The sequence below is a fragment of the Pseudorca crassidens genome, chromosome 10 (assembly GCF_039906515.1).
Source record: "Pseudorca crassidens isolate mPseCra1 chromosome 10, mPseCra1.hap1, whole genome shotgun sequence".
Taxonomy (NCBI): domain Eukaryota; kingdom Metazoa; phylum Chordata; class Mammalia; order Artiodactyla; family Delphinidae; genus Pseudorca; species Pseudorca crassidens.
The window spans coordinates 66,825,900-66,853,415 of record NC_090305.1 but is presented as its reverse complement, the minus strand read 5'-3'; the positions used below and the strand labels follow the sequence as shown (position 1 = coordinate 66,853,415).

The 27,516-nt window shown below is 37.0% G+C and overlaps 1 protein-coding gene across 6 annotated transcripts in view; it reads left to right on the top strand.

Moving 5' to 3' along the window:
- Positions 1-27,516, top strand: part of SETD2 (SET domain containing 2, histone lysine methyltransferase) — an 84,981-nt gene that overhangs the window by 42,996 nt on the left and 14,469 nt on the right. For 2 of the 6 annotated variants that reach the window (XM_067754160.1, XM_067754159.1), the window contains 4 exons: positions 6,798-6,846; positions 11,222-11,405; positions 17,950-18,619; positions 26,720-26,854. In XM_067754160.1, the coding sequence (XP_067610261.1) occupies positions 6,798-6,846; positions 11,222-11,405; positions 17,950-18,619; positions 26,720-26,854 (1,038 nt within the window). Of the gene's footprint in view, positions 1-6,797; positions 6,847-11,221; positions 11,406-16,055; positions 16,163-17,949; positions 18,620-26,719; positions 26,855-27,516 lie in introns of those variants that run through there. The other 4 variants (XM_067754161.1, XR_010946999.1, XR_010947000.1 and 1 more) reach the window with 4 other exon arrangements.

Genomic DNA, 27,516 nt, shown 5'->3' with positions numbered 1-27,516 from the left:
ACACACGTATATAGTATTCTCAGTATCTTCAGTTTCAAAATTGCTTAGAGAAACAAAAATTATGACAAAAAACATTAGTGAACTGAACACTTAAAAAAATTCTTATTCAAAGGTCCCTTCTCAGTTAACATCAGCATGTATCATTGTCCAATGGGTTTTCTTTTTCAGCCAGTCTCACTGTTATAAAAGTTGGCAGACCTATTGTGAAGTAAAAATGCACTGATTTCATAAAGTCAGTAAAAATAATATTGAAGAAGTTGGAAAGGAAATATATAAGACCACTAGTGTACTAGAAGCATTTTCAGAAAAAGTAATGAAAAGATTCTGAGATACTCCTGGGAAAAGAATGTTGCATCATGTTATCAGTTAATTATTTGGAAAAAGTATATCAAAAAATATCAACAATTGACTCATCTTTTGGGGGGGAGAGTTGGTGAAGTTTTGTCTCATGTATTGATTTTGGGATTACAAATTAATGTTAGTGAGTTGGTGAATTTGCAGATACAGGATCTCTGAATAATGAGGATAAATGGAATCATGAAATCTGTGGCTTTTTGTGTCTGGCTGCTTTTACTTAGCATAGTGTTTTCAGGCTTTATCCATGTTGTAGTATGTATCAGTAGTTAATTACACTTTGTAGCTGAATAATACTCCATTGTATGGATATCATTTTCTACATATTGTTGTATGAGCCAATATGAAATTGGGCGGGGGACGGATGGATAAACATAGATGCAGAATTGCTAGGTCATAGTCTTTGTTTCTTATTTGATGCTCTTTGCCTTTTTAATGAAAGGTATTTTATGTTTCTTTAATTCTGGAAAACTCTTCATTATTTCTCAAAAAAGTTCCTTCTCTCCTAGAATTCCTTTTACCTGGAGTTGGCACTTTAACTTCTAGCCTCCATATCGCATAACTTTGCTTTCACATTTTCTTCCTGTCCCTTCCTGCTTTTTATCTCCTCTTCCAGCTGTAAAAATGGCACCTTGCTCAGAGTCTCTTTCTCTTTTTTGTTCTTAGTCTTGCTGTCATTTAGGAATAAAGATTTGTTTGACACATACACTACACAATTTTATCTGTACTTGCTAATAACAAGGAAAAATAGTCTTAGTTGTAAAAAGTAAATGTGTTATTACAGAATATATAATCTGATCTGTATATAATAAAAGGTAAAAAATTATACTCTCATTGTAAATTATTTTGTTCTCAAAGTCTTGTTTAGCTAAAGAACAGTCTACATCAGTGTTAAATTTTTACACTTTCCAGAAAAAGTATTGTTTTGTAATTTTGTTTTAATCCTGTTTTTTTCTACAGTCTATTCTATTTGAGTCTATTCTGTATCATTTGAGATGTGTTAAAAATGTGCTGGAGTACTTTGCCAACAAACTTCCAATGAGTACTTTTTGAGACTGTTGGAAGAAAACATCCCAGTTTAGACCGATTTAGTGTGACGTATTAGCAGTAGGTAACTTTTTCAAGTGTTGTTTGTTTTTTTAACTAAAAATGGGTAGTATAAAAACTGTATAATTAAAAGTAAACTTTTTTTTTCCATAAGAGAATCCGTTTACTCAGAATCTATTTACTGTACTTTAAATATAATCTAACTGCTTTTGGGGAATCATGATTCACATACAATAAAGACAAAAACATCGAACTCATAGCTATATAATATTTCTCGAGTTAAAATGGTCCTTTGTTTTAGTATCTACATTCCTTTCTTTTCTCCCCAGCTTTATTGTGATATAACTGACATTTAACATTGTGTAAGGTTAACGTGTACACCTGTTGATTTGATACACATATATATTGCAAACTGGTTACCACCATAGTGTTAGCTAACACCTGCATTATTACCATTTCTTTTTTTCGGGGAGAATATTAAAGATCTATTCTCTTGGCAACTTTCAAGTATATAGTACAGTATTATTAACTGTATCACTATGCTGTACATTAGATCCCCGGAACTTACTCATCTTATAATTGGAAGTTTGTAACTCTGACCAAGTTTCTAACTCTACCTCCCTTCACCCCTGTTTTAGTCTCTGTTTCTATGAGTTCAGCTATTTTGGATTACATATAATAAGTGATATTGTACAGTGTTTGTCTTTCTCTGTCTTATTTCATTTAGCATAATACCCTCAGGGTCTATCCATGTCACAAGTGGCAAGGTGCCCTTCTTTCTCCTGATTGAATGATATCCATTGTATACATATACCATAGCTTCTCTATCCATTCATCTCTTGATGGACACTTAGGTTGTTTCTGTATTTTGGCTATTGTGAATAATGCTGCAGTGAACATGGGAGTCAGGCATCTCTTTGAGATCTGCTTTTCATTTTGTTTGGATACATACACAGAAGTGAGATTGCTGGCAGGTGTTTATTAAGAAATGGAAAACTTACAGTATGAATCAGGTATAAAGACTTTCCACCTTTTAATTTCATTTTCCTTCAAGTCAGTCTGTTTTTCTCTATGTACCTTCTCTCTTGGCAATCTCTGACAGTAACACTATATATCGATTGTTTTCTTAAGGTTTTCCCAGATTGTGGATCTCTTGCTTTAGCCTATTTCCTGAATTTTAGGTCTATATTTTCGGCTTTCTCTCTCCTTTTTTTAAAAAATAAATTTATTTACTTATTTATTTTTGGCTGCATTGGGTCTTCGTTGCTGTGCATGGGCTTTGTCTACTTGTGGTGAGCAGGGGCTACTCTTTGTTACAGTGCGCGGGCTTCCCATTGTGGTGGCTTCTCTTGTTGCAGAGCACGGGCTCTAGGTGCACGGGCTTCACTAGTTGTGACACGTGGGTTCAGTACATGTGGCTTGTGGGCTCTAGAGCGCAGGCTCAGTAGTTGTGGCACACGGGCTTAGTTGCTCTGTGTCATGTGGGGTCTTCCCGGACCAGGGCTTGAACCTGTGTCCCCTGAATTGGCAGGCGGACTCTTAACCACTGCACCACCAGGGAAGTCCCTTCAGGCTTCTCTTGGCTCTCTCCTCCACTTGCCCTTCAGACTCCAGCTCATAATCTTGTTTTATAAGCTAATTCTTCGTCTTTGGTGTACATTTCTGTTAATATCTTCATCATTTTTCAAGTAACCCATAGTCAAAACATGTACCCCTTTTGTAAAAAATTTATATTGCTAATTATAACAGTTGCTTTAAAAACACTTTCTAGATAACTAAACTTTTCAGTTAGGGACAGTATTGTTGGAAGACAACTTTTTTTGAAATTCTGACAGGTTAGAATGACATCTTCGGATCTTTTGCAGGTGTTATTTTAAATAGCCACCACCGCCTAGTTATTTGCACAGAAGTAGAGCTTGGACACTTGATCTATTTTGAATGCCCCATTGTTGAATTTATGTACATATATTTATTAATCTATGCCTATATCATCTAAATGCTGGGTAATTCATTTACAGTAACTTTCGAAAGATTTTCCATCACTCTGTCAGGAATTATTGTTAGGTCTTATAAATTATTGTACGTAGTATGGTGCAATGTACACTGTAGACAATTTATGAGATGTATTTCACACAATCTAGAATCTTGAATTTTAGGCCCTCCACATTGGAGTGTCTTTAACATTCTCTTCTGGTAGACAAAATTTTGAGACCTTATAACTGAAAAATACCTTTATTCTATTCTTGTTTGGCAAATCATATAATTACCATTTGGAAATAGATTTTCCCTCAAAATGTTCAAGATGTCATTGTATCATTTTCCAGCTTACAGTGTTGCTATTTTGATACTATTTCGACTCCTTTGTTGTGGGAGGTGCTCTGAGCCCTCTCTATCTGGTGACTTAATATGTCAGTTCTAAAAAATTTTCTTTTCTTTTTTTTTTCTTTTTAATACTTTCTTACCCTCAGTTTTCTCTCTCCCTGCTTTCTGGCTACCTGTTAGGAGATGTAGGACTTCTGACTCTTATCCTCTAATTTAATTTTTTTAATCTCCCATTTAGATAAAGGATTAGTGTGAATGAAGGCAACTCAGATAGCAGTTTCAGCAATGGATTCTGTGCCATGCGGGTGTGACATTATTCCAAACAGATTTTCATATCATGTAGGCTAACACTATTGCTGTTTATTCACAAGACAGAATGATCCTAAGAAATGTTACAGTAATCTTTATAGGGCTGCTTCCTTCTTACTTTTTGTTGTTGTGGGACTTTGGAAAGATTCTGTTGCATTTCAGGGCCTCAAAGTAGATAATCTTAGTTTCCAGCTTAAATTTTGTATACAGCTTTGACAATATGAAGAGGAGGAAGTTAGTAATTCCAAGTGCTTAGGTGCATGTTGATAGGACTTCCCCATAGTGTTAGGCATACTCTAATAGTCAGTAGCTCTTGGTCACTAATCAGTAGTAATCAGCCATTTTGTGAACATCAGAATACTTAAAATTTTTATTTATTTATTTTGGCTGCACTGGATCTTCCTTGCGGTGTGCGAACTTCTTAGTTGTGGCATGCATGCAGGCTCTAGTTCCCCAACCAGGGATTGAACCCGGGCCCCCTGCATTGGGAACTCAGAGTCTTACCCATTGGACCACCAGGGAAGTCCCTGAATCCTTTTTTTAAAATTGAAGTATGTTTGACATACAATATTAGTTTCATGTGTACAACTCAGTGATCAGAATACATTTTCTAGTTAGCAGTTGCTCTAAACTTTTGAATGGAATTAAGAATGTATCTTTGAGAAGCATTTCCTCGGTATATTAACCGCCACCATAGAATGGGCCCCAAACTTGAGGTCTGTAATAAATTGCTATAAATGTTTGTAATGAATACCTGTAATGCTGAGACCTTCTGCAAAAGAAACTGAGTTAAAATTGTGTAATTCTTAGTTGACTCAGATATCATCCTCGATATATCTGTTTTGAGCACCCTTCATGAATGAACTCTTTTGGAGTGCCTAGGTTTACAGAGTACCTAATGCAACAGTCATTTTCAAACTTTTAAAATTAGCAGAATACCTGTTTTTCCCTATAATGTGGGTAGGTGCTGATAAGTGGCGTTCTTTTTCCTGAGTTTGTTAACCCCTCCAAGAGGTGGATAGAGAAGTCAGAGCTAAAAGTGTTAAGTCCTTCCTCTCTTTATCCCTGATTCATACCCACAGGTAGACATTGAATTAGACAACTCCAGGCATCCCTCAGAGGAATAGATTAGAATGTATCCTCTCTACAGGCAGAAGCAGCCCAAGAGGAGAAAGAGCCCAGATGGCTCTGAACTGAGGATAGACATACATAGTTCTTTCTCTCAAATTCTCCCTTGTGAGGAAGGAATGAGTGAGGGCTGTTAAGAGAAGCCAGTAATTCAGTGATGTCCACTTTCTCTGGACATCAGAATCATCTGGGGAACTTCTAAAAAATACAGGTGCCTGGGACCCATTCCCAGAATTTTAGATTCAATTTGTTTTGGATAGTGTATCTATAAAAGTTGCCTGGAGTGGTTTAATTCTGCAGCCAGAATTGAGAATCCCAGCTGTAGTGGAAGTTCTACTTAGAAAAGGCTAGGGGGATAGTGGATGTTACCTACATTTGTGGATAAATCCCCAAAATGGTACTCCTTCCCAGAATAATGCCACTATGTCATCTGGTACAGATGATAAAAGGCATCATAACCTTGGGCAGGTTGCTAAACTTTTTAAGTAAGTTTTCCCATTTGTAAAATGGAGATAGCAACCTCATAGGGTTGTTTTGAAATTCAAATAAGATAATGCATTCATACAGATTGCCCTGCATCTGTAAAGTCCACATTGGCATTTTTACTGGCAGCTGAATATTACATCTTGAACTTTCCTCAGTTGTGTGACATGTGGGTTATTTCGTTTTCCACAAATGCTGCTAGAACCAAAAATCGTGTGGAAAGATTTTTCTTGGAGTACATTTCCTAAAAAATGGGATTACCAGGTCATATAGGTGTGGTCAGTATTATGAGATTACTCTGAAGGAAGGGTTTTATATGATGTACCATTGAGAATGTGTGGGTTTGCCATTTGCCCACTTAACAAGGTGACTGGATAAGGAAGTATGTGCCCAAGAGCTACTTGATGGACTTAGAACAGTGAGAGATTGTCAGGGAACAGAATTGTTGCTAGGCTTTAGATTCATACAGCAAGAAAAGGTACCTCAAGGCTTAAAAACGTAGTTTATATTTCTCAAGAACAATTTTGATAAAGTATTAGATAGTATTTGAAGAGCAACAATGATCCAAAACTTTCCTTTTTTAAAATAACTGCAGTATAAAAGTAGATTTGGCCATTAGCCAAGTTGATTTTGTATTTATAGAAAAATACGCTGAATAGCAGGAATTGTGTTTACACATGTAATTTTTCTGAAGTGTGTTTATATAGCTGAGGTATTACTAACCTTTTCTTCCCTTAAGTAGGGATGGCAAGTGAGATGTTTGACTTGTTCATATGCATACTCTCAGTAAATGAACTATATATGACTTCATTTTATGTGCAGAAGGCATATAGAAATTAAGATTATCAGGAGGTGTATTCCTGCCAGAAATAAAATGTCTTAGTTACTTAGTCTGCTACTTGGCTAATGAGGTCATACAAGCCTGGTAGACGTTTAGAAATAAATATGTATTTGTGCTATATGTTTTTACTTGTTTTTTAAGGGACCAGGATCTATTTTTATTTAAAGCCAAACATAGGTAAAATTTTGGAGAATAATTAAATACCAGATTGTTCCTCCCCATTTCTTTGTTGCCATGTGAAATCATTCAGCTTCAAAGCAATCACCACTTCCATTCCACACTGATAACTTTTCTTTTGGTTTATTTTTTGCAGGAGGTATATCGAATTCCAAAGAAAAGTCAAACTGAAAAGGAGAGCACAAGTAGGTATTCAGAGATACTTTGTGCATATGACTTTACGAATATTCTTTTAGAAATATGCAGATGTAACTGATAAGAAGTTTATTGTGTTTTTGGAACCAGATAATATGTCATTAGGTAAATGAAATATTTTTGGTATAAGTTTGAAAACGTGTTTTTAAAACAATTTTCTTGGAGTACAGTTGACTTACAATGTTGTGTTAGTTTCAGGTGTACTGCAAAGTGAATCAGTTATACATATACATATATCCACTCTTTTTTAGATTCTTTTCACATATAGGCCATTACAGTGTATTGAGTAGAGTTCCCTGTGCTATACAGTAGGCCCTTATTAGTTATCTGTTTTATGTATAGTAGTGTGTATATGTCAATCCCAATTTCTCAATTTATCCTTCCCTTCCTTCCCCTCTGGTAACCATAAGTTTATTTTCTACATATGTGACTCTCTGTTTTGTAAATAAGTTCATTTGTACCATTTTTTTTAGATTCCACACATAAGTGATACATATGATATTTGTCTTTCTCTGTCTGACTTCACTCAGTATGACAATCTCTAGGTCTATCATGTTACTGCAAATGGCATTATTTCATTCTTTTTTATGGCTAATATTCCATTGTATGTATGTACCATATCTTCTTTATCCATTCCTCTGTTGATGGACATTTAGGTTGCTTCCCTGTCCTGGCTCTTGTAAATAGTACTGCAGTGAACATTGGGGTGCATGTATCTTTTCAAATCACAGTTGTCTCTGGATATATGCCCATGAGTGGGATTGCTGGATCATATGGTAGCTCTATTTTTAGTTTTTTAAGGAACCTCCATAGTACTGTTCTCCATAGGGGCTATACCAGTTTACAGTTCCACCAGCAGTGTAGCAGGGTTCCCTTTTCTCCACACCCTCTGTAGCATTTATTGTTTGTAGATTTTTTGATGATAGCCATTCTGACCAGTGTAAGGTGATACCTCATGGTAGTTTGATTTGCATTTTTCTCATAATTAGTGATGTTGAGTATCTTTTCATGTGCCTTTTGGCCATCTGTATGTCTTCTTTGGAGAAATGTCTATTTAGATTTTCCACCCATGTTTTGTTTGGGTTGTTTGTTTTTTTGATACTGAGCTGCACAAGCTGTTTGTATATTTTGGAGATTAATCCCTTATCTATCACTTTGTTTGCAAATATTTTCTCCCATTCTGAGGGTTGTCTTTTCATCTTCTTTGTAGTTTCCTTTGCTGTGCAAAAGCTTTTAAGTTGAATTAGGTCCCATTTGTTAATTTTTATTTTCATTGCTCTAGGAGGTGGATCTGTGCATTTTTATTCTTAGTGATTTTTTGTCAAAGGAGATGTCCCTTTATACTCCCTGTGTTGTTTCTTTCCTTGAAGTCATGGCCTTCTAGTAGCTTTTCTTCCATTCATTTCTTCCTCTAGAGCAGACATTCTTTTTTTTTGGCGGTACGCGGGCCTCTCAATGTTGTGGCCTCTCCCGTTGCGGAGCACAGGCTCCGGACGCGCAGGCTCAGCAGCCGTGGCTCACGGGCCTAGCGGCTCCGCAGCATGTGGGATCTTCCCGGACCAGGGCATGAACCCGTGTCCCCTGCATCGGCAGGTGGACTCTCAACCACTGCGCCACCAGGGAAGCCCTAGAGCAGACATTCTTAAACCTATACTCCTTAGGTGTGTGTAAGTTTTTACCTGTAGATGTTTATATGCAAAGTCCTTGGTATACGTTCATTTTACTGGGGAAAATTCAAAACTTCCATCAGATTCTCAAGGAATCAGTGACCCCTCACAAGGTTAAGAATCATTATTACAGAACAGATAATAGGGAGACCATTGCAGTATGGTTTCTGGGCTTTACCACTTAGCTGTGTTTCCAACATACTTTAGAGATTAAAGCAATGGTATAAATTATGGTGGCTCTTGTTAGTCTCTTGTGCCCCTCCAGCAGTGACCCAGTATAAATAGAGTAAAGGAGCCAGTGTGATCATGTTTTTGGTCTTTTTCTTTATTTTTGGCATGAAGAACATTTTGTAATCTTAAATCTTATTGGTTAAATAATCTTACTGGTTAAAGCCCTGTAAAGTATCCTTTACATCACTTTTGTATCTTTTGGATATTTTTAGTTCTACTGGTTTAGTCTCTTCATAGCCAGACATCCTACTTAGGGCTGCAAAGATTTCTTCCCATAAGAAAGAAAGCTGGATTGAGTAGTACTGGTTGGCAGTATCAGCAGCACCACTATAGAGTTGATCATCAGAGGCTGGCTTCTCTGGGCCCACTGAGTTGAAAACATTAGCAAGACAGGCGAAGTTTCAATACCTATGAAGGTCCTCCCACCCCACCCTGCCACCATTGTTTTGTAAATATCTAGTCTGGTATGGCCCTCTGAGAGAAGCAGGACATGGTCTGTAGTGGACAATTATAATCTTTTCAGGGAGCAGCCTTTTGTGTGCCAACTTCAGTCTCATCCTCACATGTGGGGAACCCCGCCTCCATCTCAGTATCAGGCTTTTAGATTAGAGAAATGCTTATAATGCAAACCTGACTTGCTATGTTACTACTCAATGTCAAGCGATTAAAAAGCTTAGAACTTTTAAAATTCATAAGGATTGTGAAATACTTTGGGAAATATGCAGTCTAGCTTTATCCACGTTTTAAAATATGAGAAAATCAGCCTGAATATATAAGATGATTTCTCTGCCTCACATATTCTAAGATGCAGAGTCAGAATATACTGTTGGTATGATTCCTTTTCTTGTTTTACCAATATATAGTGAAGAAATAGCCACATTTTAAGGAAATTAACACCAGGGTAAGGAACCTGGGTTTGAAGGAGGAAATAGAGAGTCATGGGCAGATCCAGATGAAACTAGATAATAATACTTCACAAAAAGATGTTGTGCTAATACCTTCTGAGCTGAACAGTTGTTTTAATTGTATGGTATTTTCTGCCAGCATGTGGTATTAGATGAGTTAATTCTGTTAGCTTCTCACTGACAAATACTCATACATGGCTGTAGATTAGTAACTTTTTTGTAAATAAATGGAGTTTTTGGCCAGCTAAAAGAACTGTGAGAATGGTATATGTAAACCTGATCCTACTGCTGGGGGAAAAAACAACTGATAGCACATTTTTCTGAGATGAGAAAAGAAAAAACAATGTTTATCAAGAATCCGCTTTGCGCTATGAGAGATATTTTATAAGAAATTCTCTCCTTATGAAGAGAGCAATATGATTAGTAGGTAACAGTACTAACATACACAAAGCAACAGCATATAATACTAGTCAGTTTATATTGAAATGTTCATTGGTGGGATCTAGACTACTTAGGAAAATGAAAGACTAGGTGGTGTGATCAGTGAAAAGTAGTACTTAGGGCAGCTTTTGGGAGCAGTGGCAATGGAATTGGGTGAGAACCATTCTAGGTAAAGAGACTGAGTGAAGAAGGTTAGCTTCCATCTTTTTTTTTTTTTTTAATTTATTTTATTTTTGGCTGCGTTGGGTCTTTGTAGCTGTGCACGGGCTTTCTCTAGTTGTGGTGAGCAGGGGCTACTCTTCGTTGCGGTGTGCGGGCTTCTCACTGTGGTGGCTTCTCTTGTTGCGGAGCACGGGCTCTAGGTACACAGGCTTCAGTAGTTGTGGCTTGCGAGTTCTAGAGCGCAGGCTCAGTAGTTGTGGTGCATGGGCTTAGTTGCTCTGCGGCATGGGGGATCCTCCCAGACCAGGGCTCAAACCCGTGTCCCCTGCATTGGCAGGTGGATTCTTAACCACTGCACCATCAGGGAAGCCCCCAGCTTCCATCTTTGAATAGGAAGCTGGCGTTCTTTTTTTGAAGATGTAGCTCTCTGGTTTTGATAACTTACTGAGTTACCACCTGTTTCACCTGTGTTTGAAATATTTTTCTTTTGAAATTGTAGTTCATAAAAAGTTGTCAAATTTTTTTTTTAATTAAAGAGATTTTTCTATTGAGGTTTTTATGTTTAGCATGCCAGGCTGTTTTTCTACCAGTTGTAAATATGTAGAGTTATAAGGGCAGGGGAAGGCTTTTACATTTTGAACTGACAAGCAGACTGCCTTACTAAAGGTATCAGAAACATTTTGCATGCATGTGTTCCACAGAACTAGTTAGAAATGATGAAAGCTTGGACTGAGACTTTGGTGGGAAAAGGTAGAAAAGGGCAGTCATGGAAGAGACTTTTAGGAAGTAGAGCACACAAGCATATAAGACCTTATGTCTCGTCCAAATTTGGGACTGGGTATATGAAGGAGGAGTCCATAGATCTGTTTGTTGGATAGAAATTTTATTATACAGTTGGTATACTATCATGATGGAGAAAAGTCTACCAAGTAAATTTTTTTAAAAACCTTTTCCCCTAGTAACCGAACGAGGAAGGGATGCTGTTGGCTTCAGAGATCAAACAGTTGCCCCAAAGACTCCTAACAGGTCAAGAGAGAGAGACCCAGACAAACAAACTCAAAATAAAGAGAAAAGGAAACGAAGGGGCTCCCTCTCACCACCTTCTTCCGCCTATGAGCGGGGAACAAAAAGGCCAGATGACAGGTAAGTGACCTATGTGAGTTACTCTCTTTTCTGAGCAAGTCAAAAAGTACCCAAGTGATACACTTCTGATTTGGGGGCAACAAGTGCTTTTGTAATAAATGTATTCTCTTGTGAGTGAGTATAAAAGGAAACTCTACTCATAACTATTGAGAGTCTCTTTTGACAGTAGTAATAGCTGTGAAGACGAATAGATTTTTGGTACTCGAATGGCTTCTACTTCATAACGTTTAAATGCTATTTGAGGAGCCAGAGATTTGTTCTTTAAAGGGGAATGGGGGTTGATGGGAGATAACCCTATGTTTTCTAGTGAATCTTACACCATACCAGTTCAAAATGTTGTTTGATCCCTGTGTCAGAGGCTGTCTTGTGATGCTGGTAGAAAAACAGGCCACATAATCACCTGCTGGGCACTAGAAAACATTTGTTCCCGAGAAGTTCTTTTTAAATTAAATATACTTTAAAAAAAAATTGAGATATAGCAGTCATGTAATGCAGTTGTCAGAATTTTTAATTTTGGGTTCTCTGGGTATGTAATAGTAATTCATCATGATTTTAATTTACATTTCTCTAATTACTAAATAGATTGAACATTTTGCCATATGTTTATTGACCATTCCTATTTACTCTTCTGTGAAGTGTCTTTTTATATGTGGTGTTCATTTATTAAATTTTGTCTTTTTAAGCTCTAGGTGTTCTTTTTTTATATTCTAAATATAATTTTGCAAGTATTTTTTCCCAGTTTATGACTTGTATTTTGACTCTTTCTGTATCTTTCAATACACAGAATTTATTAATTATGGTGTAATTGAATATATCATATATATTGTCTGTTTCCTTTATGGTTAGTGTTTACAGTGTTTTAAGAAATTCTTCCCAACTCTTGAGATGACTTTGTGTGTGTGTGTGTATATACATTTTGTTTTAGCAAGATTTAAGTCCTTAATCCATTGGGAATTAATTTTTGTATATATTTTAAGGTAGGAATCTGGTTTCATTTCTTTCTAGGTGAACACCCAGTTGTCCCAGCATCATTTACTACTTGAACGCTCCTCCTTTCCGCACTGATCTGCAGTGCTGCCTCTTTCCAACAGGTTTTCACATATGGGAGGATCTGTTTCTGGGCTCCTCATGACTATCTTATATTTAAGTCTTGATAGCAAGTAGGGCAAATCCCTACTTGATCTTCTGGGATGCCCTGTCTTTTCTCAGATTTATTCTTCCTTAGAATCTGCTTTGAGTATTTGAATATTCTCTATCTAGTTAGGTCTTCTTTAATATTTTTAATGAAGATAAAGTTTTTCATTAATGTCTTTGTTAATAGTTTTCTCCAGAAAAACTTGTTTATCTTTTGGTGTATTTATTTCTGAGAACCCTAACTTCTGTTACATATTCAGTTTGGTTTTGGTGTTTTGATATGCAATTCACCTTTGTATATTGATCCTATTTTTGTTAACCATTACAAAACTTGTATTAATTTCAAGAGTATAGGATTTTTATTTTGCCCCACTGTCTCCTTTTTTTGTCATTGTCAACAGTCCATATCATATGAATTTGTTTTGGTTTTCCTTTCTAATTCTTATGCCTTGTTCATGTTACTTTGCTAGCAATACCTCCAATGCAAATCACAGAATGATAGCATTTTTTATCTTGGTAATTGATTTCTACTCATATTTTGTTTCCTTCCACTTTTTTAGGCTTGTTATATTGTTTTTTTAATTTCTTAACTGGAACAATTGGGATTCTTAGCTCATTAATTTTTCTCTTCTGATAGAAGTGTTTAAGAACTGTAAGACTGCTTGAACTACTCTTGTTAATGCAGCTTCATAATCTAGTTCTAAATACTATTAGGATATACAATGTGTTTAAATTTCTTTTTGTTAAATTTTCAATTTGTCATTAATTGATCTGTATGATAACAGTTCTTAGAATTTTATTGAAGCTTGCTTTATAGTCTCTTTTGTTTGATATTCATAGAAATATGCTTATCTTCCTTTTAGTAGGATTTAACTGGTATATCTTTCTTCCTTTTATTTTATTTTATTTTTTATTTTTTGGAGCAGGGAAAGGTTTATCACAGGGCCATGCAAGAAGATGGGTGGCTCATGCTCTAAAAAAAACCCCAAGCTCCCTGAAGGGTTTCCACAAAGCATTTTTAAAAGCCAGGTGAGGGTAAGGTAACAGGGGTTAATATTATCAGTCCTTAGGTTTAAGGAGGCCTGGGGCTATGTGCTCCTGGTCTTTAAGTAGTTAACATCTTCCATTTGGTGGGGGTTTTCACATCTGTAAAACAACTCAGGAAATGTGCATCAAATACTGTTGTCTAGGTACTTCAGAGAGGAGCTAAAGCAGAGGATAGGGGGCAAGTCCTGTCCCAGGAAGCCTCTTCCTTCCTTTTACTTTCAACTTTTCTGTGTCTAATAAATAGCTTATAGCTGATTGGGTGGTTTTGTTTTTGTCTTTTTTAATCTTTTATGGCAACTCTTTAATTCTTTAACTGGTTGTTCCAATTTAATAAAATTTGAAGCTAATCAATATCCTGAACAACATAAGTACTTACTCTGACCATTTAGCCTTCCCAATTTACATGGTATTATTGTCCAGTATTATAATTCCTCCTCTCTCCTCCCATCAGTTATTGTTAATTTTTTTATGTAGACCAACTGATGTTTTTAGTTTGTTTACATTTACTAGTTTCTCTTCTTTCTTATCTCAGACCCCTTTAAATGGTTTCTTTTTTTAAATTATTGTTTATTTATTTATTTTTGGCTGCGTTGGGTCTTCGTTACTGCGTGCAGGCTTTCTCTAGTTGCGGCAAGAGGGGGCTCCTCTTCGTTGCGGTGCGTGGGCTTCTCATTGAGGTGGCTTCTCTTGTTGCGGAGCACCTGCTCTAGGTGCGTGGGCTTCAGTAGTTGTGGCTCGCAGGCTCTAGAGCTCAGGCTCAGTAGTTGTGGTGCTCGGGCTTAGTTGCTCCCTGGCATGTGGGATCTTCCCAGACCAGGGATCGAACCCATGTCCCCTGCATTGGCAGGCAGATTCTTAACCGCTGCGCCACCAGGGAAGTCCCTAAATGGTTTCTTTTAGTGAGTTTCTCTTCATAATATTTCAGTTTTTGTCTAAAAAGTGTTTTTCATGTTTTGTTTGCATTGCTCACCCTCAATTTTAAAAATCAGCTTTATTTAACCAGCAAGTATAAATTGCTTACAGTAAAATTCATGATTTTAAGTGTAGTGTTCATTGAGTTTTGTCAGATGCATACAGTTCTGTAACTACAACCACAGAGGTTATATATTGGATTGGCCAAAAAGTTCATTCGGGTTTTTCCATAACATCTTACGGAAAAATCCAAACGAACTTTTGGGCCAACCCAATAGAACATTTCATCACCTCATAAAATTATCTCTTACCCCTTTGTAGTGCGTCCCCTTCTTCTACTCCTAGTCCCTGGCCACCACTGATCTCCTTTCTGACTTGGTTTTGTCTTTTCCACAATGTCATTATATATGGTATCATATACTATAAAATATATTCTGTCTTCTTTCACTTAGCATATTATATTTGAGATATTCATCCATGTTATTATGCATCTCAGTTCTTTTTTAGTGCTTAGTAGTAGTCCATTGTATAGATATACTATAGTTTGTTTATAAATTCATTAGTTGATAGGTGTTTGGATTGTTTCCAGATGACTCTTGTGAATATTACTGGCTATGAACAAGTCTTTATGTGAACATTTATTCTCATTTTTGAAAGGAAGTTCTTTTGGGTTGACAGTTTTTCTGAATACTTTGAAGCTGTTATTCTTCATTCTTCTGACTTTCCTTATTGATTTTATGAAACTTGTTGGTTGCTATTCTTTGTTAAGTAACCTGGCTTTTCTCTTGGCCTGCTTTTAAGAAGTTCTCTTTGTATTTGGTGTTCCGCATTATCGTTTCCCTGTGTTTATATGAGGATTTCTTTTTTTTTTCAACCTGGTTGAAATTCATCTAACTTTTTAAATTTGAAGATCATCTTCCAAGTTACTAATTCTCTTCAGATCTAATCTCTTGCTTAACCATACCATGGCTCTTATGGGCACTGAATTGAATTGAATATTAGGTTATTTCTTGGTTCATGACACTTATTTCTATCCCTGGACCTTTTCTCCATACATTTACTATAATGTAATGAGCCCTGGAGGTCCCAGCACAAAAGTCAGGATCTTAACAATTATATAAATCTTGCTATGTCACTTATTTCTGCACCGTCCCCTGTCTTTACTACTTGTGATAGCAAGTAGTATCTGTTGGATTCTGTTGTTCATTGTACCCTGGCCTGCCTTTTTTTAAATATAGTTTTATGTCATCTAATATATATTTCTTAAAAATATGTTAGTTTTAACTGTATGAAAAGGCTATTATTTTGCATTTAATTTGACAGTACTTTGTTTTGACTTGATATTTATTTACTAAGATTTATTCATAATAGTATCAGTTTATTTTTATTACTGTATAATGTTTTGTTATAAAACTTTTTCTATTATGTATAGTGCTGTTATCTTATTTTGGTGTACATGTGCAAAAGTTTCTCTTGGATATTTAAGTAGAATTTTGCCACGTATGTGCAATTTCAAATGATAATTGAGTTTTAATTTTCATTCTTTTTCCTTTTTAGATGCTTCATGGGGTTCTTATTCAAATCTGCCTGATAGTATTTTATGGTCCTGTTCCTTAGGCATATTTTTAATAGCCTCTTTTATCGTATTAAACATATTAAACATCTCTAATATTCTGTGTGTGATAATTCCAGCATCAGCTGTCTTTATATGTCTCTTCCTCTCACTTGTGTGTGTGTGTGTGTGTGTGTGTGTATTTTATAATTTTATAATTATATACTTTTTTTTTGCTTTCGGTGAGATATAATTGACATACAGCACAGTATAAGTTTAAGATGTTAAGCATATGATTTGACTTACATACATCATGAAATGATCATCACAATAAGTTTAGTGAACATCCATCATCTCATGTAGATACAAAATTATAGAAATAGGGGAAAATACCTTTCCTTGTGATGAGAACTCTTAGGATTTACTCTCTTAACTTTCATATAGAACATACAGCAGTGTTCATTATATATGTATCATGTGGTACATTATATTCCTAGTACATGTTTATCTTTTATGAGTTTGTTTCTGTGAGTGTTTTTGAAGTATAATCGACCTACAGCATTGTTAGTTCCTGTTACACAGCATAGTAATTTGATATTTCTATACCAAAATGATCACCACAGTAAGTCTAATTACAGTATGTCACCTTACAAAGATATTACATAGTTTTTTACTATATTCCCCACACTGTACATTTCATACCGTGTGATTCATTTATTTTGCAACTGAATTTTTGTACCTCTTAATCTCCCTTACCTGTTTCTTTCTTCCCCTCTCCCCTCTGGCAACCAGCTGTTTGTTCTCTGTATCTGTAACTCTGTTTGTTTTATTTGTTCATTTGTTTTGTTTTTTAGATACCACATACAAGTGAAATCGTACAGTATTTATCTTTGTCTTACTTATTTTTCTCAGCATAATACCCTCTAGGTCCATCCATGTTGTTACAAATGGCAAGATTAATTTTATTGTCTAATGAACTCCTGTTCCTTAGAACTTAATCTGTATGAATTCATTGAGGCCTGGATTTAAGGTGCTCTCTTCTATAGACTGTTTGCATTTGTTTCTGCCAGGCAGCTAAGGGTACTACCACCCCACTAACACTTTAAAGGAAGTTTTCAGCTAAGAGGTTTTTAGACCATATATTTTTTGTTGTTTGGATAAATGCTGTACCCTTATCCATGAATCTATTATTAGATGTTTCTTTGCAATGAAACGTCTTGAAATTAGTTGTCATTTTTCATTTTTGCCAAGAGCCTTTATCAAAAGTTCGATTCAGTCCATAGAACTTCACAAAAGAATCTTTTAAGTTCTCAGTTTTCTTGTGAATGTTAGAGCTGATGGTTTCTTGGGGGCTTACTGGGGATACTTGTCAAAACTATCACAGGATATTAGGTTTAGCAATATGATATTATACTTGGTACTGCACAAAGAAGAGTATGTGAATATAACCCCCCATACTTTTATGTGTACATGCTTGTCTTTCACTTAACTAACCTGTGTTGATATTAATGGGTGTGGTCAGACATACATCAAATTCTGTAGCTTTTATTAGTGTATTTGGGTTTTTGTTTTAATTTCAGAATTTGTAGTTACAGAACTACAGAACTTAACTATAAAGAAGAATCTATTTAGGATACTACATGTATCTTTAGTTTGAAGTTCTAGAAGCTGAGGATAAGGATAAAGTTATTATTTTCATCTAAGTGTCTATTTCCTTGAGGTTCTCTCCTATCTGCAAAACTCCTTAAGTAATTTTGAGTATGATTTTCAGCCTGTGCCAAATTGGAGTTGGTGTGGTTAATGGTTTAGTATCGAGTGGCATAACATTTATTAGTGCTTTGGTTATGTCTCTGATTTAGGGAAAAACTTTTTGTGGTGCTCTTATTGTTTTCTTTCTAGATATGATACACCAACTTCTAAAAAGAAAGTACGAATTAAAGATCGCAATAAACTTTCTACAGAGGAGCGTCGAAAGTTGTTTGAGCAGGAGGTAGCTCAGCGGGAGGCTCAAAAACAACAGCAGCAGATGCAGAACCTGGGAATGACGTCTCCACTGCCCTATGACTCTCTTGGCTACAGTGCCCCTCATCACCCCTTTGCTGGCTACCCACCAGGTTACCCCATGCAGGCCTATGTGGATCCCAGCAATCCTAATGCTGGAAAGGTGCTCCTCCCCACACCCAGCATGGATCCTGTGTGTTCTCCTGCTCCTTATGATCATTCTCAGCCCTTGGTGGGACATTCTACAGAACCCCTTGCTGCCCCTCCACCTGTGCCAGTGGTGCCACATGTGGCAGCCCCTGTGGAAGTTTCCAGTTCACAGTATGTGGCCCAAAGTGATGGTGTGGTACACCAAGACTCTAGTGTCACCGTCTTGCCAGTGCCAGCCCCAGGCCCAGTCCAGGGACAGAATTACGGTGTTTGGGATTCAAACCAACAGTCCGTGAGTGTACAGCAGCAGTACTCTCCTGCACAGTCTCAAGCAACCATATATTATCAAGGACAGGCTTGTCCAACTGTTTATGGTGTGACATCACCCTACTCACAGACAACTCCACCAATTGTACAGGTAACTAATTTTGGAAATACTTTTGTCTGTTTTACTGTCTGTTTATGGGATGTTAAATCTGATGTGAGGGGGAAGTCCTGCCGTTGATCACTTTTACATATTGGCTAATTTTATATATACTAGTTATCTATTGTGTCACAAATCACTTAGCAGTTTAAAACAGTAAGTAATTATTATCTCATAGTTTCTGTGGGTCAGGAATTCAGAAGCGGTTTGGCTGGGTGGTTCTGGCTCAGAGTCATGAAATTACAGTCAAGCTATTAAGCAGGGTTGCAGTCATCTGAAGACTAGACAGGGGATGGAAGGTTTACTTTCAAGCTCACTCACATGGTTGTTAGCTGTCCTTGGTTCCTTACCACTCTCAATAGCGCTGCTTACAACATGCCAGCTGGCTTCCCTAAAAGCAAGTGATCAGTGAGAGAGAGAGAGAGAATAACTTTTGAAGTGTATTTTTGTGGTTTTAAATCAAATTTCTTTTCTTTTTTATAAAACCAATACATTAAAAAAAAAAAAAAGACTCTTTAAGGCATCGTCTTCACCACATTCCTATGTCTCTCCCATCATTCCTTGTCACCCCTTAAAGGTGAATTATTGTGGATGGCAGAGACTCCCAAAGGTGTTTCCTGTACACATTACTTAGTATTGAGGTAACAGAAGTGATTTTTACTTCTGTTTGTATTTTTGTTATGAAGCTGTATCAAAATTTTGTCCAAAAGGCCGTGACAAAGTGTCCTGCTTTAATTCTGAAAACGTTAACTGTTTTAACTGCCTTCATTTTTTTAAAAAAATTTTATTTATTTATTTATTTTTGGCTGTGTTGGGTCTTCATTTCTGTGCGTGGGCTTTCTCTAGTTGCGGTGAGCGGGGGCCACTCTTCATCGCGGTGCATGGGCCTCTCACTGTCGTGGCCTCTCTTCTTGTGGAGCACAAGCTCCAGACGCGCAGGCTCAGTAGTTGTGGCTCACGGGCCTAGTTGCTCCGCAGCATGTGGGATCTTCCCAGACCAGGGCTCGAACCCATGTCCCCTGCATTGGCAGGCAGATTCCCAACCACTGTGCCACCAGGGAAGCCCCTCCCTTCATTTTTTATGATCTCTTTACATGTTTATATATTTTATGAATTTGTAATTTTGAAGACTTGGAAGTTTTTTTGTCCCATGTTTTTCTGTGTAACATGATTCTTAACCATTTCTCCAAATTACTCTGTATTTTTATATGTGTGTGTGTGTGTGTGTGTGTGTGTGTGTGTGTATATATATATATGCATATATACACTTTTTTTTTTTTTTTTTTGGCGGTGCGTGGGCCTCTCACTGTCGTGGCCTCCCCCGTTGCGGAGCACAGGCTCCGGACACGCAGGCTCAGTGGCCATGGCTCACGGGCCTAGCCGCTCCGCGGCATGTGGGATCTTCCCGGACCAGGGCACGAACCCGTGTCCCCTGCATCGGCAGGTGGACTCTCAACCACTGCGCCACCAGGGAAGCCCCACATACACATTTTAACGTCTGTATAATACCACATTTGCTTATAAGGTCGCTGTTTATCCATTTTCCTGGGGTAGTTGTTTAAATTGAAAGTTCTTTTTCATAATTATAAATAATACTGCACTGAACATTCTTATACTTAGTTTTTGTGTGTGTGTGTTTTTCCTTTCATTTTTGGCTTAAAATTAATGTTATAGGGCTAAATACAGCAGGTAAGAAAATGGGCATTATTGGTTATTGGCTATCAATTTTCTTAGCTTTTTATTGTTGTTGGTGGTGGTGTTTGTTATGCATAATTCTGCCTCCTACAGAATTAAAGACTCTTTAGTAGAGAGCTCAGTGATCTTATGGTTGTTCTTCTAAAATAGAATTTATTTTTCCATCCCATTGAGCAAAAGATTTCTCTAGGGTTTAGTCATAGCCTTAAGACTCAAGTATTACAATTTTTTTTTTTTTTGCGGTACACGGGCCTCTCACTGTTGTGGCCTCTTCCGTTGCGGAGCACAGGCTCCGGATGCGCAGGCTCAGCGTCCATGGCTCACTGGCCCAGCCGCTCTGTGGCATGTGGGATCCTCCAGGACCGGGGCACGAACCCATGTCCCCTGCATCGGCAGGCGGACTCAACCACTGAGCCACCAGGGAAGCCCAAGTATTACAATTTTATTTCCAGTTTTCAGTCTGTTCCTACCAAGGAGTCATTTATTGACTCCCTAATCTGCTTTTCGTGTGCTAGAGTAGTTGATAAATGGACTAAGATGGTTCAGACTATCCTTCCCTTTATGAGATTAGTTGATCAGAGATGATGTTCGACTCTGGGTAATGAGAAGCATAGACCATGTTGTTAGCGTGTGTATTTTAAGTCCTAGTCTGTCACTTACTGTGTGTCCTGGAGACAGGCACTTAGATTCTTCAGTTTTAGTTTTCTCATTTATTAAATGAGCAGAATGCCTCAGAGTGGTTGAGGTTTGTATGAGATAATGGATATTAGTAATGATAAATTTAAAGCACCATATACCTTGAAGGTTTAATTATAGTTCTTACTTAGTTACCTTAATACTGAGAGTATTGACATTAGTGGGCTGTGAATTACAGCTGATCAAGGTCATCTATCTGGTCTATGTTGAGGCCTGTGTTGTTCAAATCAAATATCAACCATACCAACATGAGCTGAGGTATAATAACCTTGACAATGAAGTAGTATGTGATATGGTATAATAAAAATTTGTGAGTATGTGTACATATGCAGTATCTTTGAAATTTGGAGCAGTTGTGTTATCAGAAGGTGGCTTTAATTTTTTGCCACAGCTGCTTATTAGACATACAAGCTCCGTTTTAACTGAGGCCATGTGCTTTATAGTGGTCTTGTGACATTAGAGTGACCTATTCTTAAAAAGTTACACTAAATTACATCTCAAAAAATTTGAGTGCTTAGACTATAAATTGTTCACATAAGTGAAGTGACTCAGATATAAAGTAATAGCTGTTTTTTTCCCTTTAGAAGTGGGAGCAGAACAATTATGTTTTCCCCTCTATAACATATTGGACCCTCTCTTAAAATTCCCATTAGAAGTCCCATTTTAAAGATATTTCTAGATTGGATTTATGTTTTGTATAATTTCAGGTCCCTTGTAGATAGAGCCAATCTCCAACAGACTTTCTTCCAGTAAATGGATAAATTTTGCAGGCACATGCTATTTGGATATATCTCACAAATGTGTACATCTTTTGTATTATTTCAGTGGGACTGCAAACCAGTTTCCCCTTTTTATTGCTGTTAATTGTTTTGGCTTTGGCGTATGATTGTCAGCTAGTTTGGGTAGGTACTACAGAACCCTAGAAAATGTTTATTTTCCCTTTACTTTTTGACAGTTTGAGTTTCAAACACTATATCTGCAAATGAATGTTGCAATTTTGGGTGTTTTTGTTTGTTTAGGTTTTGCTTTTTGTGGGTTTTTTTTTTTTTTTTTTTTTTGCAGTGATGTTGTTAAGATGTTTTTGGCATTGCATTTCCTTTGGGAATTATTTTCAGTATGTGTAACATTCTTTCCTGTTGATAAATTGTTATCCTTTAAATATATCTTTGCACTTTAGAAACAGATAAAATTTGTCTGGAGCCATATCTAGTAAATACAGGGAATGATCAAGCTGGGTAATGCCATTTCAGTTTAGAAGTTATCTCACAACCAACATTTGTAGCCAGACTTTTCATGCTAAAGAAACCACAGCTTTACTACACATTAATTGAATCCTTTAGAGTGTCTCCATGATAAGCCTTACACAACTGTGATCTTGTCAGATAAATTCTTCATGAACCTAGTTTCACTGAAGGTCAAAGAAATTTTACCCTCCAAAATATTAGCATTTTTCTATTGTAGATCTGGGTGTTTAACCTGTTGATCACTCTGAAGATAACATGTTTCATCCTGTTGACAGTTGTTCTCAAAACTAGTATCTTGATCTAGCTTTTAAATTTTTTTTTTCAAAATCAGGATATGAAATGTTTGTCATTCAAAATGTGTGAGATAATTGTGAAGCCCTTCCTTTTCCAAATGAGTTAAGGTGACAGTACAGGCACACCTCATTGTGCTTTGCAGATACTGCATTTTTTACACATTGAAGGTTTGTGGCAACTCTGTGTCAAATTAAGTCTGTTGGTGCCATTTTTCCAATAGCATTTGCTTACTTCATGTCTCTGTGTCACAAATTGATAATTTTTGCACTATTTCAGACTTTTTTATTATTATTATATTTGTTATGGTGAGCTGTGATCAGTGATCTTTGACATTACAATTGTAATTTTTTTGGGGTGTCATGAACTGAGCCCATATAAGCCAGCGAGCTTAATCGGTAAGTGTTGTGTTCTACCTGCTCCACCGACTGGCCATCTTCCGATCTCTCTCCCTCTCCTTGGGCCTCCCTACTCCCTGAGACAAAATAATATTAAAATTAAGCCAATTAATAACCCTACGATGGCCTTTAAATATCAAGTGAAAGGAAGGGTCATACATCTCTCACTTTAAATCAAAACCTAGAAATGATGACGTTTAGTGAGGAAAGCAAGTTGAAAGCTGAGATAGGCCAAAAGCTAGGCCTCTTGTGCCAGTTAGCCAAATTGTGAATGCAAAGGAAAAGTTCTTGAAGGAAATTGATAAGAAAGCAAAATAGTCTTATCAGCCTTATTGCTGATATATATGAAGAAAGTTTTAGTGGTCTGGATAGAAGATCATACCAGCCACAACATTCCCTTAAGCCAAAGCCTAATCCAGAACCAGGTCCCTAACTCTCTTCAGTTCTGTGAAGGGTGAGATGGGGGAGAAGGCTGCAGAAGAAAAGTTTGAAGCTTAGCAGAGGTTGGTTCATGAGGTTGGAGGAAAGAAGCCATCTCTGCAACATTAAAGTGCAAGGTGAAGCAGAAAGTGCTCATGTAGAAACTGCAGCAAGTTATCCAGAAGATATAGTTGATTCCAACTCTAATTGATAACTTGGAGGGGTTGAAGACTTCAGTGGTGGAAGTAATTGCAGATGTCGTAGAAATAGCAAGTGAACTAAAATTAGAAGCAGAGCCTGAAGATGTGACTGAACTGCTACAGTCTCATGATAAAACTTGAATGGATGAGGAGTTACTTCTTATGGATGAGCAAAAAAGAAAGTAGTTTCTTGAGATGGAATCTACTCCTGGTAAAGAGGCTGTGAAGATTGTTGAAATGATATCAGAGGATTTAGAATATTACATATATTTAGTTGATAAAGCAGAGGCAAGTTTAAGAAGATCGACTCCAATTTTGAAAGCAGTTCTACTGTGGGTAAAATGCTATCAAATAGCATCACGTACTCTAGAGAAATGGTGAAAGGAAGAGTCAGTCAGTGTGGCAAAAGCTTCATTGTCTTATTTTAAGAAATTGCCACAGCCACCCAGTCAGCAGCCATCAACATCGAGGCCAGACCCTCCACCAGCAGACAGACATGACTCTCTGAAGGCTCAGAGGATGGTCAGCATTTTTAAGCAGTAAAGCATTTTTAAATTAAGGTATGTACATTGTTTTTTAGACCTAATGTTACTGTACACTTAATAGAGTCCACTATAGTGAAGCATGACTTTTATATGTGCTGGGAAACCAAAATATTCATGTGATTCACTTTTTATTGCAATATTCACTTTATTGCATGTTCTGAAACTGAACCCACAATATCTCTGAGGTACACCTGTAGTAGGAAATGAGGTCAAGGCCTTGGGGAGGAACAAGACGGTCAGGGCTTTGTTAGGATTTGGGCTGTTAGTCTGAATAACGTGAAAATCCACTGGAGCAGTTACAGCGGACTGGCGTGATTTGACGTATTTTAAGAGACTCGCTCTGGTTGCTCTGGGTGAAGAGATCGTGGGAGTCAAGGGCAGAAGTAGGGAGATCAGTTAAAAGACTGTTGAGTAATCTAGGCAAGAGAATATGGCCATTTATACTGGAATAGTAGAAGGAGAGATGTAAGAAATGATCAGATTTTATTTTTATGTGTATATATATATATATATACACACACACACATATATATAAACTCATACGTACAGATAGACGTGCACATGTACATACATATATAAAAAATGCAGAGCCAACGGAATTTGCTGATAGATTAGATTAGGAGAGTGGGTCAGGAAGAAATTAAATTTGGGATTCGTTACAGTATCTGGTGTTTGGCTTAGTGGGTTGGGAAAATTCCAGTTTATCCATCTGTCCTCTTCAGCCTCCCAGAAACTGTTTCTACTCAGAATCAGGGTTACCAGCACATACGTGTTAACCTCCTACATGCACAGTAACTTGCCTTTTGAGGATGCTTCCTTCTGGGTGTCGGCCCTTAGAAACTTTCTTGGAAACTTAACTTTCCAGATAGATTGGTGATCATAGAATAGAGCCCAGTTAGATATGTTTTGTTTTATGGTTTATTTTATCAGAGTTAAAGGAGAACTTTAAGAATTATTTATATTTTACCTTTAGAGTATGCTTTTTAATTTTTTAAGCAGTATTTGGTCATCTTTGTTGCTAATACTTCTTTGGTACTGACTTCTGATTCAGTATTGTCTGGTTCTATGTCAGTATTGAAAAGTGTTTTGGATTTAATCAGATTTCAGGCTTTGGGGCAGGAGTTAGGTGAGGAATAAATTTCTACAAAATTTTTGATGTTGCACATATTTCCCATCTTGTATCCAAATACCTAGAGATGAAAATATTTCTGAGGTATACATTTTTCTCTCAGCTTTGTGATACTATTCTGACAATTCTGCTTTGACAGTTAGCATTGAATCTGGTTTATGATAATGTGTAGATTAAGCTGTTTGCAATACTGAATCAAGTATTGTATTCTTCCTCTTCCTGTGTGTCTTCTCAGTAATTATTCATCCAGAAATCTGCCGGGCAGCTACATTTACCTATTCATACTCTTTGGGTCTTTACTGGTATCATTTGGAATAATTATATTTTGATTATATTTTGTATTTTGAGTACTTATCAATTAATACTTCTGAATCATTTTACCTGATAGAATCTCAGTTTATAGGGTCAAAATCTGTCCTTAAATACGTATCTGTTCAGCTCCTTGGTAGTCATCACCTTTTAACAAAACAAGGTTGTTTTCAGGGCTTCTTGCCACTTCTTTAAACAGTTTTTCTATTGTAATTTCAGAGTATGTTTGAGTCCTAGCTAGCCATGGTACTTATTAGTTATATAACTCCAGGTGTGGGAGATACACCCACCTCTGATGGTGGTCAGGATTGAGTGAGATAATATATGCAAAAGGGCTTTTCTGCTTGATAAAGCACTATATATAAATCAGTGTGTCATAAGGATTTTAGATATATTGAATTCCGCTGTCTTTCTTATAGAAGCCTACAAAAAGCTAGAAAACTAGTTTAAAATTTGATCACCTTCAGCTTCCTCTACTGTGGATCACTCCTTTTGACCTTTTCCAATCAAAACAAGCTGTTAGGGCTTCCCTGGTGGCGCAGTGGTTGGGAGTCCACCTGCCGATGCAGGGGACACGGGTTCGTGCCTTGGTCCGGGCGGATCCCACATGCCGCGGAGCGGCTGAGCCCGTGAGCCATGGCCGCTGAGCCTGCGCATCAGGAGCCTGTGCTCTGCAACGAGAGAGGCCACAGCAGTGAGAGGCCTGCATACTGCAAAGAAACAAAACAAAACAAAACAAGCTGTTAGTTATTAGGAGTTGGTAGTTAAAACGCTCTCTGTAAAGAGCATTGTGTGGAGCTCTTTCTCAGGTATCCTAGGAGTAGCACTTCAGTTGTCATTCAAGTCTCATTGAAGCCAAACAATTAGACAGGTTTCATGAGTACTCCACCCCACCCCCATCCCCGCCTCCGCCTCAAAAAAGTTTTCTAACTTTTTATGATAAAGTAAAATCAAAGTAAGTAAATGACTAGGGAATTATTCAAAAAAGAAAAAAAGAGTTTGAAGTAAAAGATTGTTTTACACATTTGTAGTAAAATATTCACATTTAAAGTTAAAAAAAAATTAATGGGTGTATCTTCCAATAAGATTTGTCAACTTGGAAGTCAGATACTGCTTATTAAGAACTAGAAAACTATAAATTGTGAATTTCTTCATTTTATCTTTTAGAGTTATGCCCAGCCAAGTCTTCAGTACATCCAGGGACAACAGATTTTCACAGCTCACCCACAAGGAGTGGTGGTACAGCCAGCCACAGCCGTGACTACAATAGTTGCACCAGGGCAGCCTCAGCCCTTACAGCCAGTAAGAAATATTTTGGTTGCTAAAACTCTCCTTGGCTACCTACCTTATCTTTAGAAAGGTTACTTTTTGTTTGGTTTAGTTAGGGGGTTTTTTACTCCTTTTTTGTTTGTTTGTTTTTTATAAAAATTTTTGTAGTCTCCAATTTCACTCAAGTGCCTGTGGACCCTGAGGGAGCACTACACGACAGTGCTGTCAATTAAAAAAAATTCTGTGGAACTTACAACTATGTTAATTTATATGTACTTTGCCCTTAGGATCCTTTTTATTTGTAATTTAAACTGACTGATCTTGTATTCTTACACTTTGCTATGAATTTCTGAAGTAATAGTTTTCTAGACTAGCTCCATCATTATTTATGGAGAACTAGACTATGATACTGTACTGAGGGCTAGAGATATAAAATTGAATGATATAGTTCACTTTACATGTTGTACAATATATATTGAAAGAAGCTTTTGGTATTCTGCCACCTGTGTAGAAGGATATGATGAAATCTTGATGAAATGCTGTTTTTAGATGAAATGGGAAATAGGAGCTGGCACTAGAAGCAGTTGAGAAACTAAACATGAACAAATTAGCAGGTTAGAATACTGACATTTCCAGAGAAGGCTCTTGTTGCATTCTGGTGGCTTTCGGTAAGTAGGGCAGTCGGTGGAGATGGA